This window comes from Brassica oleracea, chromosome C6, assembly GCF_000695525.1.
Source record: "Brassica oleracea var. oleracea cultivar TO1000 chromosome C6, BOL, whole genome shotgun sequence".
Classification (NCBI taxonomy): domain Eukaryota; kingdom Viridiplantae; phylum Streptophyta; class Magnoliopsida; order Brassicales; family Brassicaceae; genus Brassica; species Brassica oleracea.
The window spans coordinates 22,182,098-22,199,737 of NC_027753.1; the positions used below are offsets into that span (position 1 = coordinate 22,182,098).

Consider the following 17,640-nt stretch of genomic DNA (forward strand, 5'->3'; position numbering starts at 1 on the left):
TAGAGAGAAAGTTGCAATTACTTAGCAAGTTGGGACAAGCCATCTTGCTTCTAAGTCTGATGATTCGAACTGTGTTGTTTTCATTTTTATTGGGAAAAAAGTAACAGTTTAATTCGAAGTCAGTTCCGTTTAAGCATGAAAATCTTACACTAATGTTATAATATTCCGCGGCGTAGTGCGGGTTTTGGCCAGTAATACATAAGAACTAAAAAATCTTTCATTTTTGCTAAGACAACAAAGGGATCAGAACTGTGGCCCAATACAAAGATGAAAGACATAAGCTCAGGCCAACAATTTACAACATATCAAAGCCCAGTTAGAAAAGATCTAATGAACTCATCTACGACCGAACAGCGTCGGGACTCAACACGGAGCACAACTTCACTCTCCGCGACAATGGCATAAACCCTAGTTTCCTTTCCCCCTTCAAGCATTCAAACCTCTGTAAGTTCCCAGCTTCAAGCTCAATGTTTATTGATTCTCAGTTCTCAGATTCTGCATTTGAGCACAACACAAACCACTGCTGTGTGTTTTGTCTAATTACTTACACAAGCCTCGTTTCTTCATCCACAGGTCACAACTCTCTGACTCGTCTCCAATGAACTCGAAAAAGATGGATACTGGCTCCAAAGACTTGATCAGCAGCCTACCAGACGCAATCATCTGCCACATCTTATCCTTCCTCTCCACAAAAGATGCAGCTTTGACCTCAGTCCTCTCGAAAAGGTGGAGACATCTTCTCGCTTTCGTAACAAATCTCGATCTTGACAACACCATCTACGACCGTCCTAAAATGGGTAGAAAGAGAAGGCGCCATTTGCGTAAAAGCTTCAAGCTTTTTGTGGAAAGAGTCATGGCCTTGCAAGGGAACGCTCCGTTGAACAAATTCTCTCTAAGGTGTAAAATTGCTTGTGTTACATCTCGCGTCAACCGTTGGGTACTCAAAGCATTGGAGCGTGGTGTAGTTGATCTTGATCTGTACATCTCTTCGGAACACGAGTATCCTTTGCCTCCACAGGTTTTGATGAGCAAGACGTTGGTTAAGCTTAAACTAGCTGGTACAGATGAGTTCATCATTGATGTCAGAGAAGTTTCACTTCCAAAGCTCAAGACTTTGCATATGAATGACGTTTCTTTCGCTGACGAGAGTGGTGCTGCGTTTGGGAAGCTAGTTTCTGGTTGTCACGTTCTTGAGGAGTTGGTTATGGTTAAAATGACGTGGGACTTTTGTGGCGCTTGCTCTGTCTCAAACCCAACTCTCAAGAGACTGATAATCTATTGTGAGTACGATGAGGAGAATCCAGAGAGTGTGTCTTTGGACACTCCAAGTCTGGTCTACTTAGAATTAACTGATACTGTTGCGGCCAAGTATCCAAAAATGAATCTTGATTCGCTTGTTGAAGCTAGTGTAGGCATTAGAATGACACCTGGTCAGGTCTTTCGCGGAAGAGATCTAGTAAACCGACATTACGGCTATAAGCTAAGGAAAGACGTAAGTGCAACAGATTTTCTCATGGGAATAAGTCATGTTAAGATCCTTTACCTATCGTCCCAGGCTCTTGAGGTTAGCATATACCAATCTCATCTATGTGTTCTTAGTTTCTTTGTAAGTTGTAAGAATTAAACATGTGAACCATGTTCTTGTTACTTGTTGTTGTTTCAGGTCCTTACTTTCTGCTGTAAAGAAATACCAGTCTTCAACAACCTGATTCATTTAACCATTGAGACTGACCAAGACGTGGATTGGGAATCATTGCCGAACCTACTCAAGAACTGTCCAAATCTAGAAACCCTTGTTTTCCAAGTACCATCTCAAATCCTTTTACTGCATTTGTTTTCAAACACACTTTTAAGTTCTGAAGAATAACAATTTCCTTGATTGTATTTGTACTTCAGGGACTCCATTACGGAGACACAAACCAATGTTTTGATGAGGGATACCGTTTCAAAGATACAAATGAATGTTTTGTCAAGGGTGCGGACAGGTGTGTATGCAAACCTTGGTTAGGCACTCCGAGTTGGCTATCATCAAGTCCTGTGAAGAAGCTGAAGGTGTTGAAGTTTGGAGAGATCACTACTTATAAGGATGACATGGATAAGCAGTCGGATCTGATCAACCACTTCGTGGAAACAATGCCGAATCTTGAAGAAGTGGTGATATACTATGATACTCCGTTTGACAGTGATCTGGAAATAGTATCAAACGGATTTCAACAGCTTGAGAAGGTAGCCTCAACCAGATGCAAGATCCAAGTAGTCTCTGATAACATTAGCTTCTCAACTACCGTGCACTCTACTTCAGCAACAAGTGGGCTCGTCTTCTTTAAGAATACCTTCCCGGTTTGAAGATCATCCAGCTTCATATCTCAGACAAGATTAGCAAAGCCTTGGTTGTTAGTGTTAGTCTGGTCTCTTTCAGCTGCTCCATAAGTACTTTCTTGTTATTCATGTTTGATGATATGCGCGTAAGCTTTTGTAAAGTTTGCTACAATGTCTAGTAGAACTCCAAGGAACCTTCTCTGTTATGTTTGTTGTTGAAAAAGACTTCTGCTTTTAGCTTTGTTTTTCTCCATCAGTGTCTTGATGTCTCACATCAGTGTCTTGCTTTCTCAGCTTCTCATAGGGGTGGGCGTTCGGGTTCGGATCGGGTATTTCGGATATTCGGGTATTTCGGTATAAGAGTATAGAACCCGTTAGGGTATTTTGACATTTCGGGTCGGGTTCGGGTTTTTTCACTTCGGGTTCGGATATTTCGGATATATCTGATATCCGAACTTCAAACATTTTTTTTTTTTGAAAAACATATTCTGACCTGTCTTGAAACCATTCCCGAAACATTATACAAACATCAAACTGTGCATAAACAAGTAAATCAAACAAAACCTCTACTGAACATAAACAAGTAAACCACGTTGCATTCCTCTAATAAACTTTACAACCAAACATCAAACAAAATCTAATAAACTTTACAACCAAACATCAAACAAAATCGACGAAATTTTACGCATCATACAAACATAATCAAACTTCTAATCATCATACACGCAAAATCAAAACAAATGAAAGAAAATGAAATAAAAATCGACAATTAATACTTGTTCGGTTTCTCGACATCACTGAGTAAGAAAAAAAAAAAAAGATGAGTATTTAAGGTTTCCAATTTGTTAATTTATGAGATTAAATCTTAACCACCTAAGAAGAATTTAGGAAACATAATTTTCGGGAACACTAAACGATTTGTATGATGCTTGGTATATTGCACGACACAATTTTGGGAAAGGGAATAAATCATAAATGGTAAGGTTTTGGTTAAGTTCGGTTATGTTCGGGTAGGTTCGGGTATCGGATAATAACCGATCGGGTTCGGTTAACCGAAAAGGGATAGGAATAAAACCGATCGGGTATTTGGCACTAACCGAACCCGAACCGAACCACTTACTTCGGGTCGGGTTCGGGTATCGGTTATTATGCCCACCCCTATGACTCATAGTATGCGTTCTACTCTAATCACATTGGTCACATACGGTGTCGTTCCTAGCGGTGCGTGCTACCACTCACCACTTATACGACATCGTTTGACATTGGAAGCCACACATCCCGCCACATTGCTCCTATCTCTCAACGATAGACAATTGAAAAAACCCTACTTTTTCAGTTTCAAGTTCGTCTCTCCACAAAGCTGGTGATTTTGGTGGCGTCCAAGTAAGCTTCTTCTTCTTACGAGATTATGTACAAAGACAAGACTTTGGAACTGTTTTGTAGTTTAATGATATTGTTCTTGTTATTGCTTAGGTTTTGAGTTCTGTTCGAAAGAAAACAATGGATTTTGTCTCAAGAGATATGTTCAGCGGTCTGCCAGATCCTCTCATCTCCCACATCTTGTCTTTCCTCCCGACAAAAGAAGCAGCTTCCACATCGGTTCTCTCTAAAAGGTGGCGCTTTTTGTTTGCCTCTGTGACAAATCTTGATTTTAAAAGCAACGGCAACAGTCCAAGTTTCATGGAGTTTGTTGATATGTTATTGGATCTCCAAGGGACTGCTCCTTTAAAAAGATTCTCTCTCCACTTAACTGATTATCCCGATCCAGTTCATGTCACTGTTTGGATATTACATGCTTTGGGACGCGGTGTTTCGGATCTTACTCTACGCCTCTCGGAGTATCCCTTGCCTCATGAGATCTTTGTTAGCAAGACACTGGTTAGGTTGAAACTAGGAGAAGGACATGATGTCACTTTCAGCGCTGATGTTGAAGATGTGTTTCTTCCAAAGCTCAAGATTCTTGATATTGATTCCGTTGTGTTTGAAGAAGAAGGTGTTGGGTTTGCGAGGCTTCTCTCTGGCTGTCCCGTGCTTGAGGAGTTGGTTCTCACGAATATGGGGTGGGAAAACTGGGAGTTTTGCTCTGTTTCTGTCACAACCCTCAAGAGGCTAACGATCTTCTTGGATGACTTTGATGAGAATCCAATGAGCGTCTGGTTTGATACTCCAAACCTTGAGTACTTGGAATATTCTGACAATATTGCGAGAGAGTATCCTAAGGTTAATTTCAGTTCGCTTGTTGAAGCTCATATCGGCCTTCGACTCTCTGAAGATCAAAGTGCAGATGCAGACTTCTCTGAAGAAGATGGCTATTTCTCTGAAGAGTATGAAGAGGAGAAGGAGATGGTTGGTAATGCAACAAATTTTCTTTTGGGATTATGCAATGTTCAGATCTTATATCTATCTGCCAAAACACTTGAGGTTTGTATGTCAATCACATCTTTTCTCTACAGCCTTTTTAGTATAGCATTGTTGTTATAATGGCTTCAGCTAGTGATCACAAGTGAGTTGCTTTGTCTATTTGTTGTTGTTGTTGTTTCAGGTATGTACTTTCTGCTGTGAAGCTACACCGGTATTTAACAACCTGATTCAGTTAACGATTGAGAGTAATGATGAAAGTGGATGGGATTCATTGCCAGCTCTTCTACCGAATTGTCCAATTCTAGAAACCCTTATTTTCAAGGTACAAAACAAAAACCAGTAAAGCATCTCTGTTTTTCACTCACATGAAAACATTATACAACTTACCTTTGTTTTCATTCTTTTTGTTGGTAATCAACTTTGACTTTGAGACGTTCCTTAATGCTTTTCTACAGGGTCTTGTCCACAAAAGTACCGATGGATGTGGCAACATGTGCCTTTGTAAACCTCTGAAGAATCCTTCTTGCCTTTCATCTTCTGCTGTGAAGGTGCTAAAGATCATTCTATCTGTAGACATCGATGATGAGGGGATGGAAATGGAGCAGATAATGCATTTTTTGGAGAAAATGCCACGGATTGAACAGTTGGTAGTTTACTTCAACATATCATATGACCCTTCCGTGTTTGATCTATCCAAGAAGCTTCAGAGTATTCCTAGAATAGCTTCACCAAAGTGCAATTTCCAAGTAATCTCACCGAATCTTAGCTTGTCCTCTACTTTGCCTTCTACCTTATCAAAGAAATGGTCTGCTCCTCCAAATGAAGAATACTCCTGGTTTCTCAAGGCTTTGACGTAAACTCAAAGCAGTTAAGGTTTCCTTTTTCTTATGTCTTTTGTACTCTGCTCAGCATCTTAGTTTACAGACTGCTGTGTTATGCTTTTGTTGTACTTTTTGAAACTTAAGAATGCTAAGTTTGTGTTGTGTTAAATCACAAATGTTGTTTCTCAACTCATTACTCGAGTTCTTAGTATACATCGAAAACTAAGTTTCTTCGTTTTCCTTATAAACAGGACTACGAATTTAATACTTAGTAAATTTAAGACTGTATGAACATTTAATAATAGAAATAAATGACTTTCCTTTCTATAACCTTTTTATTTTGAAAAGTTCCATTATATAGAAGTCTAAACGTTTGAAAGTGACTTCTCAGAGCCGACAAAAATAATGAATTATTAACATTATCTTTAGTTTGTGAAGGAAACAAAGCTAATGTCCTTTTAGTTTGTGAATATTGACAAAAAGGAAAGTTTGTGAATATAATATTTTTTTCAGTCTTGGTAGTTGGGAGATAATGTATAGTATCATGTTTTGCTTCTTCCATGTTTACAAGATCCAGAAGTTCTGCAACAAAAAATAAATAATACAAATCTTCTGTCCTCTTCCACTCCCTTATTGAACCTCCTCTGTCTGGTTGCACATGTAGGGCGACTCTTCTTTTACACTCAGCCCAAGTAAGTTTTCTAATCTTTACTTTGTTCTTGTGTCCTATATGATCTGGTTTAGTTTTGTTTTTTTGTTTTTTGTTTTTTTTTTTAACCGTGGAGATCCGGCGAGTGAGGTGAAAATCCCAAAAAGCCCGTAGCAGCCACGTAATTTCCACCAGGAATTAGTAGGGAGGGCCCTGGTGGCCACATGGGGTTTCGAAGCCGGGTTCGTATTGGCGGAGAAACTGCCTCAAGACCAGTAGCCCACCATCCCGTGCTTAATGGTTTAGTTTTGTTGTTCCTGTGTAGAGGAATAGACCTTGAAACTAGTTTGGAGTTTCAGCTTTTGAACTCCACTTGTTTTGGATATATTGTTCAGGTTTGTAAGTGCATGTCTATAGGAAACATGGATGATTTACCAGACAATCTTCTTTGCCAAATCTTATCCAACTTGTCTACAAAAGAAGCTGCTGTGACATCACTTCTCTCAAAAAGATGGCGACATCTGTTTGCTCTTGTACCAAATCTTGATTTCGAGAGCTTTTCCTCTCAGCATACGGATCATACGAGTTTTATAGATTTTGTGGATAGAGTGTTGAAGCTACGAGGGAAAGATCATGTTAACAAGTTCTCTCTAAAATGTGGAGATGGTTTTGAGGACGAAGACGTGTACCCTTGGATATCAAACGTGCTGAGACATGGTGTATCAGATCTTTCTCTACACGTCTCTTCCTCATGGGTTTATTGGTTGCCTTCGAAGGTTTTTGTGAGTAAGACACTGGTTAGGCTGAAGATAGGACCTGAAGATGGTCCCAAAGTTAAACTGAGAAATGTTTATCTTCCAAGGCTCAGGACTCTGATTCTAGACTCAGTTGTGTTTGTAGAGGGTGAGATTGGTTCTGCAAAGCTTCTGTCTGGTTGTCCTGTGCTTGAGGAATTAAGTTTGGGTAATCTTGAGTGGGGTTATTGGGGTTCTTGCTATGTGGCTTCAAAAATCCTGAAGAGACTAACTCTCTGCTGTGCACACTGTGATGACAATCCAAAGAGTGTATCATTTGATACTCCAAACGTTGTCTACTTCAAATATTCTGATAATATTGCAAAGAAGTATCCAAAATTGAATTTTGATTCGCTGGTTGAAGCTAGTATCGATATTCGGATGACAAATGATCAGAAAGCAAATGTCAGATATGTATCTAATGATGATGAGGAAAGAGAGATGGTTGGTAACGCAACAGAGCTTCTTATGGGAATATGCAATGTGAAGACCCTTTACTTATCTTATGACACTCTTGAGGTATGTCAGTCTAACATTACTTAAGGTTTTTAGTTAGTGATTGGAAATGAACTTATTGATTTTTCTTTTGTTTTGTTTTAGACACTTAACTTTTGCTGTGAAGCAATACCAGTGTTAAGAAACTTGACTCATCTAACTATTGAGAGTAACCAAGAAGTGGGATGGGAATCATTGCCACAACTTCTCAAGAACTGTCCAAATCTTGAAACTCTCGTCTTCCAAGTAGATGAACTAAACCCTTGAAAATGAATCTCTTGGCTCCATTTACATCAAAGCCTTTTTTGTAAACCATTTTGTATTGATGTTTCTTTAATGTTTTAGGGACTCACTCACAAAGCTACAAGTAGTCCTTCCCTAACACATTGTCCGGTGAAGTTTCTTAAGATATTGAAATTTGGAGAAGCCGGCGATGATGACGATGTGGACATGGCGATGGAGATAGTAATGATCAACCAATTCCTACAGAAGATGTTGAATCTCGAACGGCTCATAGTATACTACAATACATCAATCGAAGATGATCTGGTTGAAGTATCAAGCCAACTTCAGATGCTTCCTGCAGCAGCTTCATCCAAGTGCAAGATCCAAGTAATCTCTGATAGCCTCGGCTTATCAGTTACTCTGCCTATTTCCTTATAGATGAAATTTGCATTGATCCTCTAGAAGAACCTTTCTGGTTTCTTGGCTCCTTTACCAATGGATGTTTCTCTTGGCTACAAGTATATGTAGTTACTAAAATACATAAAACTCAAAATAAAGATTTATTGATTCAACTTTGTTGGTTAGTGTTTTATGCTTTTGTTGTGAGAAAGTTGGGTTCATGTTTTGCTTTATTTATTTATAGATGCTGTCTTTCAATGGAGAATAAGCTTGACATGAGACCTAACTATCTATAGGAGACTGTTATTTAAGTGAAGTGGAGTAGAAACTAGACTGTAGTCTGTTGCGTTTCAAAAAGTTCTACTTGTGATGCTGCATTTTGTTGATAGAGTATATTATGCTCACATATTCACACAATAACAATGCAATTTTTCAGAAAGTTTATTATTATGAGTGATTTGTATGGCAAAAAAGCCACTCAAACTAAGAACCAAAAAGAAAAGCCAAAGATAATCCAGCAGTCTCAATAAAAAGCACAAATCATCAAACACAAAGTCACAAAAACTTGAAAGCAAAAAGGTAGAAACAAGAGGAGAGAATCTTGGTTTAGCTGCTGGGGTCACCAAAGATTACTTGGATCTCACAACTTGGTGAAGCTTTTGTAGGAAAGCTCTTAAGTTCACTTGACAGTTCAATCACACTATCATCAAACAATGTATCGTAGTATATCATCAGCTGTTCAAGCTGCGGCATTGTCTCTAGGAAGTGCTTGATAATATCTGTCTCTTTTTCTACACCAGAATCACCAAATCTCAGAATCTTCAAAACCTTCACTGGACTTGATGATAAGCAAGTAGGAACCTCCCCTGAAAACTTGCATAGGCACCCATCAACATCCATACACTTGACTGTAAATGTGTGGCTGAGTCCCTGAATCATAGTAGAAACAACTTAGAAACCTAGTTCTGTCTATGTTAGAAAATAGCAATAAAGAGATATAATTAGTGTTCTTACATCAAACACCAAGGTTTCAAGATTTGGACATTTCTTGAATAAAGTAGGCAATGATTCCCATCCTGATTTGCGTGTCTGAATAGTTAAACCAATCATGTTGTGGAATACAGGTATATGATCACAGCAGAAAGTAAGAACCTGAAAACAAAAATGTATCTTCTCATCAATATGCAAATAACTAACTAAAAAAATCAGTGTTAGTTACAATACTATACCTCAAGAGTGTTGGCAGATATGTTAAGGGTCTGAACATTGCGTATTCCCATGAGAAAATCTGTTACATCGCCCACCAAATGTTCATAGCTTGCAAGTCCATGCTGCTCACTTGTCATTGCAAGGTCGATACTAGCTTCAACAAGTGAATTAAACTTGACCTTTGGATACTTGCCCGCTACGTAATCATAGTACTCCAAGAAGACAACATTGGGCGTATCAAATGAAACGCTATCAGGATTTTTATCATAGTCTATACAAGATAGGATCAGTCTCTTGAGGGTTTTGGAAGACACAGAACGGTTCCAAAAATCAGAGTAGACATTAATCAGAACTAACTCTTCAAGGACGTGACAACCAGAAGTAACCTTTTCAAAGCAATCTCCACAATTACCTAACATGACTTTGTTGAGGTAAAGAGTTTCAAGCTTTGGAAGAAACACATCTTCCACTTCCATGGGTATAACGTTTTGGGATTCTATCCTCAGCCTCACCAGTGACTTGCTCATAAAGACCTCTGAAGGGAGACAAACTCCAACCAGGTTGAAGTGTAAATCAAGATCCGATACACCACGTTCCAACACATTTAGTATCCAGTTTGTGACACAGACTGGATCAACACCATGTCCACACTTTAAAGAGAAATCGTCTAAAGTGGAGTTCCCTTGCAACACCAACACTCTATCCACAAAACGAGTAAAGACTCTCAGAGTGTCAGCCATTTCCCATTCACACGTATCAGGATGAGAACGTATGCCCGAGCCATCGAAGTCAAGGTTTGGTCTGTCAGCAAACAGATACCGCCACTTTTTAGAGAGAACTGAAGTCAAAGCAGACTCTTCTGTGGGGAGGAATGACAATATGTGGCTAATCAGAGCTTCTGGTAGATTGCTGATTCTATCCATCTTCTTGGAACTGATCATAGTGACAGATCTCAACAGTTATAACCTACATAGAAAACAACATGACATGATTTTGAATGTGTTATATGAACAAGAACCACAAAAGAAAATGGCTACAGAATTACAAGATCAAAAGAAGAGTTGTGGGAACTCACTTGTGTGAGTTTTTAGTGCAGAGAAGCCATCATTTTTGTATTTTAAAGAAAACACTGACCACGTTCAAATGTGTATATATATATTCTCCCTTACATAATGAATAATGATACGTTACAATTAATAGAAAGATTCAATTTATGATACAAACAAAGGATTATGGAAACGAGAATTATATATAAGTATAAATTACTTTCAACAGCAATCAGTTTCCCATAAATTCAGATTTATTTCCTTTTGTTTTTGTTTTTTGCTGTTGAGATTGATACCAATCTTGGTCAATTCCCTGCATTTATACACGAACTGATGATTTTTAAAAAAAATGCTTGCACGTCAAAAATAATAATTTAAGAATCAAATCATCCAGTAGAAAGCTTTTTGGTATTATTGATTTTGGAACTGCATTAAAGAGAGACGGAAAATCTTTACATTAACATAGTTTTACTATCATCATAATGTCACTTAAATAATCAACAAAGATTTCTCTGTTGTGTAATGTTTCTGTCTTCCTGATATACAGTACCTACAACGGGGGTGATTGGTAGACACTGTGGCTTTCTGGTTTTTGCTCTAAGATTTAGGGGATGATTGGTAAGTGTTGTAACTTTATATTTTTTGCTGTAGAATTTAATCTGTAGATTTATTTGCTGTAACTTTCTTTGCTGTAGATTTCTAAAGCACTATTTTTTTGCTCTGGAAATAAAGCTCTATACAGCCATATTTTGATTTTACAAAGATTTTTTTGCTGTGAGTTTTTTAAGAAAAACAGCTCGATTGGTTGACATATATAGCTGTAGATTAAATTTTGGCTGTCCAGAGCATCTACAGCCCCAACCAATCATCCCCTCAAGCTCTAGATTTTTAGCTTTAATTTATTTTGCTGTAGAAACTTTTCAGAGCACTGTATAAAATCTCTAGAAAAAGTGCTTTTTAAAACTAACATATTTCCTTTTATAATGTTTTGGGTTTAGATTCAGTTTTTAAAATAAAAGTATGATCGCTTTAAAAAATGGATGTAGAAATTAAAAAAACTGTGCACAGCTCCTACAACCTCAACCAATCATCCCGAATGTTTTTGGATGCCCTAAACAATTTTTAACATTATTATTTTTATTTATTTTTATCTAATATCATATATATATATAAACAAGTCACATTTAAATTATATAAACTAATTCAAAAATTTGAATGAGTTTTAAATTTATTCACCTCAAATTATTTTTTACAATCAATGCATTATTTTTTTTGAGAAACTTAAAACAAAAAGCTTCTAAAACATAATAAAGAGAAGTCATCTACTAACAAACTATATCACCATGGTTTTTTGATTTTTTCATAGTTTTATTAATGGAAATTAGGCTGTATAACCATCAAAAAACACTAATTAGTTAGATGTCCAATTTCTCTAGTACACCTATACATGGAGTGGCTTTCATATAATATTGCCACTTTACCTTTTCAAACAAACGGTAAAACCTGCGTGTAAAAAAAACTAATAATTATTTCATGTCAAATAGTTTGTGGCACTTCAATATCCACATCCACCTCCTTTGTAATTTTTCTTGTTAATTTTATACCATGGCCATGATCTTATTCACATATTAGATCGACATCATCACCACATTCTGAATTATGGGAATATTTTGTGATCGGAAAACTTCTCCCAAAATCCCAACCTTCTCTGTTTCCAAAACCGCCAACGGGCCGTAGCAGTTACAGCCGAGGCAGCGAGGAGGATCACCCGGGCCGATTCGCCTCCACATAACACGGGAGAGGAGCATCACCCCGGCCGACGGCGTTACAACTCCGTGTATATATGAGTAATCCCAAATTTCATTTGAATCATCCACATTTCTATTTCTTGTAGAAGAAGAAGGCTAACTGCTTTCTATGAGCTTGTTCGACACTCTCACCTCTCTCCTCCTTTGGCGATTAGGGTTTGATAGTGTAGCCGCCGCCGGCGAGCCTCACGCTCGCTGGTGAGAATCTCTTCTCCTTTCTCCCTCCTCTTCCTTTCTCCCTCCTCTTCCTTTCTTCTTCCTCTTGCTTTCTGATGATGGGTCTCTTGGTTTGTGATTCGGAGTTATTTTCTCCAGATCTGCCAGCCTCCGCTTCTGCTAAAGGATCTTCCTCTGCTGTTCATGGTGGCTCTGATTTTCTGAGCCCACCAGACCCACCGGACCCTCCAGATCCACCGGATTTGGATTTTGACGGGTTTGTATCAAGTCTCGTGAAGGATTTACCAGTCTTGCAGCGAATCCTTTGTATGTCTGGTTCGGTAACTCTCTCAAGTCCAGTGGTGCTTACTTTTGAGTTTTTCAGTAACTCAATTACGGCAGTATGCAGTCTCATCTACTGGTCTTCCCCGGCTCCTTCTAACGCTATCAGGTTCTATTTTGGCCCTTCAAGCTTCTCTCCTCAAGTCTCTCAGATTTGTGGATCTTTGGTAGCTGGGTTTGTTATAAGAAGTGATATACTCTTAGGCTGGTATTATGAAGCTTTGGTCACTGCGATTGATTTGCTCTATGTGTTGGTAAATGTCCAAAGTTTCTTTCACTTGTCGTGCTGTTTGAGAAGTAGTCAAAGTTTCAGGATGTTTGCGGCTTTATTCATGTGTGGTTTGGGCTCTTTTGTCACTGCTCTCAAAGTCTCCAATGGTAATTCTCTAGCCTTGGAGCAACCCCTTACTGTGATATACAGTTCTTCGTTGGTTTGTGCTTTAACAGTGGATGCATTGTTGCTATTTTCTCCCCATTCGTGGCAGTTGGGAAAGAAATGTGATAGTAGTTGCTTCCTTACATTGAACCAAAGTAGTTTGGACTTTGATAGCCTAGTGTTTTCCGTTATGGAACCTACTTACCTTCAAAATCTTTCACTTGGTTTGGGTGATAGTTTTGTAGGGAGCATTGTGTCGTCAATGGAAGTTTTCCGTTACATTAGCTCGTGTACAAACTTGTATTCGGATACTCAAGACTCACCGGTATTACAAGGTTTTACCTCCTGGATTTATGACCTCTCTGCCTTTGCTACAGTGTGTCTAACCCTTTTGGTTGCACAAGTTGTGATCATATCAACGGGTATCTCTAAGCTTGTCTACAAGGTATACTGTCAAGAACTCACTAACACTACAAGAAATATGGCTATTGGTAGCAGTTCACGGTAGCACGAATTCTCAAACTGCTACCAAAAATGGTGTAATCCGATACCCATCTTTTTCATAGTGTTAGTTCCTCGCTAGCGATAAATTTAATCCGGTAAAAAAATTAATAAAAAATACAGTAAAACAGAGTAAAGTGTTGTCGCGATGCAAAAGACTTGGGTTTAGTTTTAACCTTTTCCGCCTCTCCTTCCCTCTTCACATAGAAACCATCGAAGAAAAAAAAATGATTGGGAAGCCCAATCTCTCAGATTTTTGATCGATCTTCGTGTCTGAACGGTGTTGTTTTCGCCGACAGTCAGATTCCCGGTTAACCCATATTCGATTTTGTCTGTAATTCCTTTGATTTATCTGATTTCTCAGATGAATTCCTTTGATTTGCTTCTGCTTTTACGATTTCGATTTCACTGAAGATTAGGAGGAGAGAAGTCAGGTTACAGAATCACGAGAAGTCAGGTGGTAATCAATTCCGTTTTGCATTTGATATCGTCATGGGCGAACACGATTGTTGTTCCTTTCTCGACTGAAGCTTTGAGTGTTCCTTTCTCTTCTCTTTTGCTTTGCAGGTTTTAGGTTTTGATTGTTCCTTTCTCGAGTGAAGCTAGTGGAGTTGAAATCCGAAGGATCGTATTGATCAGGTGATTCTTTTTCAGCCAAATAGAAATCGTTTCTTGTTGATCTTTTTGAATGACTGAGTTATAGTATCTGATTGAATCGTTGATTGTTTATGTGTTCCTCTGTGAATGTCACTGTTTGGTGTATGTTTGACATAATCATATGGCTTTGTTTGATTTTGTTGGTCTATCGATTAGAAACTTAGAACATAAAATGGTCGAAAAGTCATGGGTTCATCTAAACAGGTAAGGAAAAACAATATATATTATAGGAACTGAATTTTTGTGTGTGATTAAGAGTGTTGAAATTATGCTTTCATGTGTCTAAACCGAAGAGCTGATCCTGGTTATGAGAGTGGTGCGTGGGAATTTGTGAGGTGTGTTGGTGCAGATTTGCGAGAGTCTGAGTTGATCATTTGCCCATGTATTGATTGTCGCAACGTAGCTCGTCACTCAGCCAGTGTTATTGTGGATCAACTAGTAACAAGAGGAATGGATTTGAGTTACAAGATGAGGGAGGATTGGTATCACCATGGAGAAGTAATGTCAGGGACTGACAGTAGAAGCAATGGAAGTGAGAAGAGGAATGAGATTTTAGGGTTATACCAAGCAGCTGCCTTTGTTGATGAAGAGTTTCTTAGGCATGGTGACTTAAGTGAGGTTGCTGAAGGTGAAGATAAGGCAGAAGATGAGTTTCTTGCTAAGCTAGACGATGCAGAAACACCTATGTATCCAAGTTGTGCTAACCACAGCAAGCTCTCTGCAATTGTTTCACTCTTTAGGATAAAGACACAGAGTGGTTGGTCTGATAGAAGCTTCGATCTGCTGCTTGAGACTTTGCCACAGATGCTACCCGAGGATAATGTCTTGCACACGTCCTTGTACGAAGTGAAGAGGTTTTTGAGATCTTTTGATATGGGTTATGAGAAGATACACGCCTGTGTGAATGACTGCTGTCTATTCAGAAAGGAGTTTGAGAAGCTAGACAAATGTCCGAAATGCAATGCTTCAAGATGGAAGATTAACTTGCGCACAGGTGATGTGAAGAAAGGTATTCCACAGAAAGTTCTAAGGTATTTTCCCATAATCCCACGGCTGAAGAGGATGTTCAGGTCAGAGGACATGTCAAAGGACTTGAGGTGGCATTTTACTAATAAGAGCACTGATGGAAAAAGCAGACATCCGGTTGATTCTGTTACTTGTAATCAAATGAATGACAGATACCCTTCATTTGCCGCTGAAGAAAGAAATCTTCGGCTTGGGCTGTCCACAGATGGGTTCAATCCTTTCAACATGAAGAATGTGAACTACAGCTGTTGGCCTGTTTTGCTTGTCATTTACAACATGTCACCTGAAAAGTGTATGAAGGAGGAGAACATCATGTTGTCGTTGCTGATTCCTGGTCCAAGCCAACCTGGTAACAATATTGATGTGTACTTAGAACCGCTTATAGAGGATCTAAACCACCTGTGGGAGAAAGGAGAGTCAACGTATGATGCAGTCAGCCACACCACTTTCACATTAAGAGCTATGCTTCTCTGGACTATTCAGGATTTTCCAGCATATGGGAATCTTGCAGGCTGCAAAGTAAAGGGCAAAATGGGTTGTCCTGTGTGTGGAAAAAACACAGACAACGATTTTAGTTGACAGGCAAAGTCAGAACAGTGGTGTTCTATATAAGGCAACAACTATGTGTAGATCTAGTGCAAAAGACACTTCACAGATGGTTGATTTGGTAACATACTATGGCAGAGTGTTGGAGATTCTGCTGATCGATTACAATACCTTTTACATTCCTGTATTTCGCTGTCAGTGGGCAAATATAGGTAACAGAGTGAAGGTTGAAGATGGCTTTACACTAGTCAACCTCAACCAAAGTCAAATGGCTTTTGCAGCTGATCCATACATCCTCGCCTCACAAGCAAAGCAAGTCTTTTACTCCAGAATAGATTAGTCATCTAGTTGGTATGTAGCTATGAGAGGTCCTACAAGAAGATACCGTGAGGAAGATGCTGAAGATGGACATGCAGATGTTGGTCCTATGCCAGCAGTAGTAGCCATGGATGCTGATGACTTGGTTGATGAATCTAGAAATGCTCGAGCTGACTGTGAAGGAATATATGTTTGAAAATGGAAAAGTTGTGATTTTTTGGATGATGACCAGTTATTTAATTTTTTGATAATGGGGAGGAATCTGTGAAGCTGTTTTTTGATGAATTGTGTTTGTGTAATGAAATTAACAATGTTTCTGATCAGTTGCTTTGAGTGTTGTTTGTTGTTGTGTTGTTTGTTGTTGATTTGCTTTGAGACTATCTAACTCTTTTATATTTCAGGTGAACTAAGATGGGGAATCAGAAGAACAAGCGTGTGAAGAAGCAAAGGACAGATGTAGAAATGGAGGTTGCGGAAGATCAATTCCTCGAAGATATAATAAACAGAGAAGTCTCAGGTGAAATGGAGGCAGAAGAATATAATCAAATGAGGACAGAGGAGAATGAAATGGAGGAAGAAGCAGAGGACTTGGGGGAGGATAAACAGAATGAAATGGAGGAAGAAGCAGAAGCTGTTGATGCAGTTGATGATGTGCAGACTCAGACTGACACAGCTACTACATCACAGCATAAAAGACGCCGATGACCTACAAAGATGAAACACATTGCCAAGGATCCAACTGAAAGGCAACATGTCGACTTCACAGATATGGGGGATCCCTGTGGTCCAGGTTCTGTACTGTTATCCTCCTACTTGGGTCCCTTAGTTCGTGAACATGTTCCGGTGATCTTGATAACTGGAGACAAGTCAGTGAAGAAATCAAGACTGTGCTCTGGTAATCTATTGAGGTAATAAGAAAAAAATTTACATTTAACTACGATCCATTTTACTTGTATTTGAATGTGTCTCATTGCTGACTACAGATGAGGTTTGACATGGACGAAGACTTTAAAAAGGCTGCTGTGTTTAAGCAGATGGGATGTTTGTGGAGAGCATCCAAATCACGTCTGGTAACAGCTGTTAGGAAAGCTCCAACCATTAAAGCTAGGATGAGCATGCACCCGAACAATGTTTCTACAGCTGAATGACGTAAATTTGTCAAAGAGCAGACCAGTCAGGCCTTTAAGGTTGTCAGCGACTCTTACAAAGAAAGAAGACAGAATCAGATTCCTCACACCTGCGGCCGTAAGGGAATGGTGAGGCTGAGAGAAGATTTGGTAAAGTCAAGCGAAGATCCATCAAAAGTGTCGAGGCTCCGAGTTTGGGTGAAATCACGAACAAAGAAGGATGGTACTCCTGTCAATGTTAATGCAGCTGAAAAGATTGTAAGTTTTCATATTGATTTGCTGGTTGCTGCTTTGTGATTATTGAAATTTTAATGTGTTTCCAGAGAAAGGCATCAGAGATCGAACTTGAGGGTCATGCCGATTCAACGACAACGAATCCAAAGAACGATATGCTATCTCAGATACTGGGACCTGATCAACCTGGACGGTTGCGAGCGATGGGCAGAGGCATTAGCATGACCAAAT

The 17,640-nt window shown here is 39.0% G+C and overlaps 5 protein-coding genes across 9 annotated transcripts in view; 4 read left to right on the top strand and 1 right to left on the bottom strand.

Annotated features, from left to right (window-relative positions):
* The first annotated feature begins 324 nt into the window (after positions 1-324).
* On the top strand, positions 325-2,567 carry LOC106296441 (F-box/LRR-repeat protein At3g59190). Its single transcript, XM_013732574.1, has 4 exons — positions 325-444; positions 574-1,564; positions 1,664-1,804; positions 1,897-2,567. Exons 2-4 carry the CDS (start codon positions 599-601, stop codon positions 2,344-2,346), a joined length of 1,557 nt encoding a protein of 518 aa, XP_013588028.1. The 5' UTR covers positions 325-444; positions 574-598; the 3' UTR covers positions 2,347-2,567.
* Positions 2,568-3,595: 1,028 nt separating this feature from the next.
* On the top strand, positions 3,596-5,676 carry LOC106298896 (F-box/LRR-repeat protein At3g59200). Its single transcript, XM_013735026.1, has 4 exons — positions 3,596-3,702; positions 3,793-4,740; positions 4,862-5,002; positions 5,136-5,676. Exons 2-4 carry the CDS (start codon positions 3,820-3,822, stop codon positions 5,535-5,537), a joined length of 1,464 nt encoding a protein of 487 aa, XP_013590480.1. The 5' UTR covers positions 3,596-3,702; positions 3,793-3,819; the 3' UTR covers positions 5,538-5,676.
* A 309-nt stretch (positions 5,677-5,985) lies between these two features.
* LOC106300840 (F-box/LRR-repeat protein At3g59210) lies at positions 5,986-8,274 on the top strand. 5 transcript variants are annotated; one of them, XM_013737079.1, is made up of 4 exons: positions 5,986-6,450; positions 6,568-7,463; positions 7,545-7,685; positions 7,785-8,274. In XM_013737079.1, the coding sequence occupies exons 1-4, from the start codon at positions 6,375-6,377 to the stop codon at positions 8,100-8,102; spliced, it is 1,431 nt and encodes a 476-aa protein (XP_013592533.1). In that variant the 5' UTR covers positions 5,986-6,374; the 3' UTR covers positions 8,103-8,274. The 5 variants fall into 5 exon arrangements, with proteins under 5 accessions (XP_013592533.1, XP_013592535.1, XP_013592536.1 ...); XM_013737081.1 differs by having other exon boundaries at positions 5,987-6,193; positions 6,546-7,463; XM_013737082.1 differs by having other exon boundaries at positions 5,987-6,193.
* Positions 8,275-8,533: 259 nt separating this feature from the next.
* LOC106299631 (F-box/LRR-repeat protein At3g59250-like) lies at positions 8,534-10,213 on the bottom strand. The gene is made up of 3 exons (XM_013735690.1): positions 9,293-10,213; positions 9,078-9,215; positions 8,534-8,993 (listed from the first exon to the last, which is right to left on the bottom strand). The coding sequence occupies exons 1-3, from the start codon at positions 10,211-10,213 to the stop codon at positions 8,670-8,672; spliced, it is 1,383 nt and encodes a 460-aa protein (XP_013591144.1). The 3' UTR covers positions 8,534-8,669.
* Positions 10,214-16,570: 6,357 nt separating this feature from the next.
* LOC106297744 overlaps positions 16,571-17,640 on the top strand; it is a 1,710-nt gene continuing 640 nt past the window's right edge. The window contains exons 1-4 of the mRNA XM_013733924.1: positions 16,571-16,699; positions 17,032-17,118; positions 17,218-17,433; positions 17,499-17,602. Coding sequence (XP_013589378.1) covers positions 16,571-16,699; positions 17,032-17,118; positions 17,218-17,433; positions 17,499-17,602 — 536 coding nt within the window. The remainder of the gene's footprint in view (positions 16,700-17,031; positions 17,119-17,217; positions 17,434-17,498; positions 17,603-17,640) is intronic.

Coding starts and splice junctions, on each gene's coding strand:
- LOC106296441 (XM_013732574.1), top strand. CDS start 599: ATGAACTCGAAAAAGATGGATACTGGCTCCAAAGACTTGATCAGCAGC. Junction 1,565..1,663: donor TATCGTCCCAGGCTCTTGAG/GTTAGCATATAC, acceptor TTGTTGTTTCAG/GTCCTTACTTTCTGCTGTAA. Junction 1,805..1,896: donor TAGAAACCCTTGTTTTCCAA/GTACCATCTCAA, acceptor TTTGTACTTCAG/GGACTCCATTACGGAGACAC.
- LOC106300840 (XM_013737078.1), top strand. CDS start 6,375: ATGGGGTTTCGAAGCCGGGTTCGTATTGGCGGAGAAACTGCCTCAAGA. Junction 7,464..7,544: donor TATCTTATGACACTCTTGAG/GTATGTCAGTCT, acceptor GTTTTGTTTTAG/ACACTTAACTTTTGCTGTGA. Junction 7,686..7,784: donor TTGAAACTCTCGTCTTCCAA/GTAGATGAACTA, acceptor TTAATGTTTTAG/GGACTCACTCACAAAGCTAC.
- LOC106299631 (XM_013735690.1), bottom strand. CDS start 10,213: ATGATCAGTTCCAAGAAGATGGATAGAATCAGCAATCTACCAGAAGCT. Junction 9,216..9,292: donor TATCTGCCAACACTCTTGAG/GTATAGTATTGT, acceptor TTTTGTTTTCAG/GTTCTTACTTTCTGCTGTGA. Junction 8,994..9,077: donor TTGAAACCTTGGTGTTTGAT/GTAAGAACACTA, acceptor ACTATGATTCAG/GGACTCAGCCACACATTTAC.
- LOC106298896 (XM_013735026.1), top strand. CDS start 3,820: ATGGATTTTGTCTCAAGAGATATGTTCAGCGGTCTGCCAGATCCTCTC. Junction 4,741..4,861: donor TATCTGCCAAAACACTTGAG/GTTTGTATGTCA, acceptor TTGTTGTTTCAG/GTATGTACTTTCTGCTGTGA. Junction 5,003..5,135: donor TAGAAACCCTTATTTTCAAG/GTACAAAACAAA, acceptor GCTTTTCTACAG/GGTCTTGTCCACAAAAGTAC.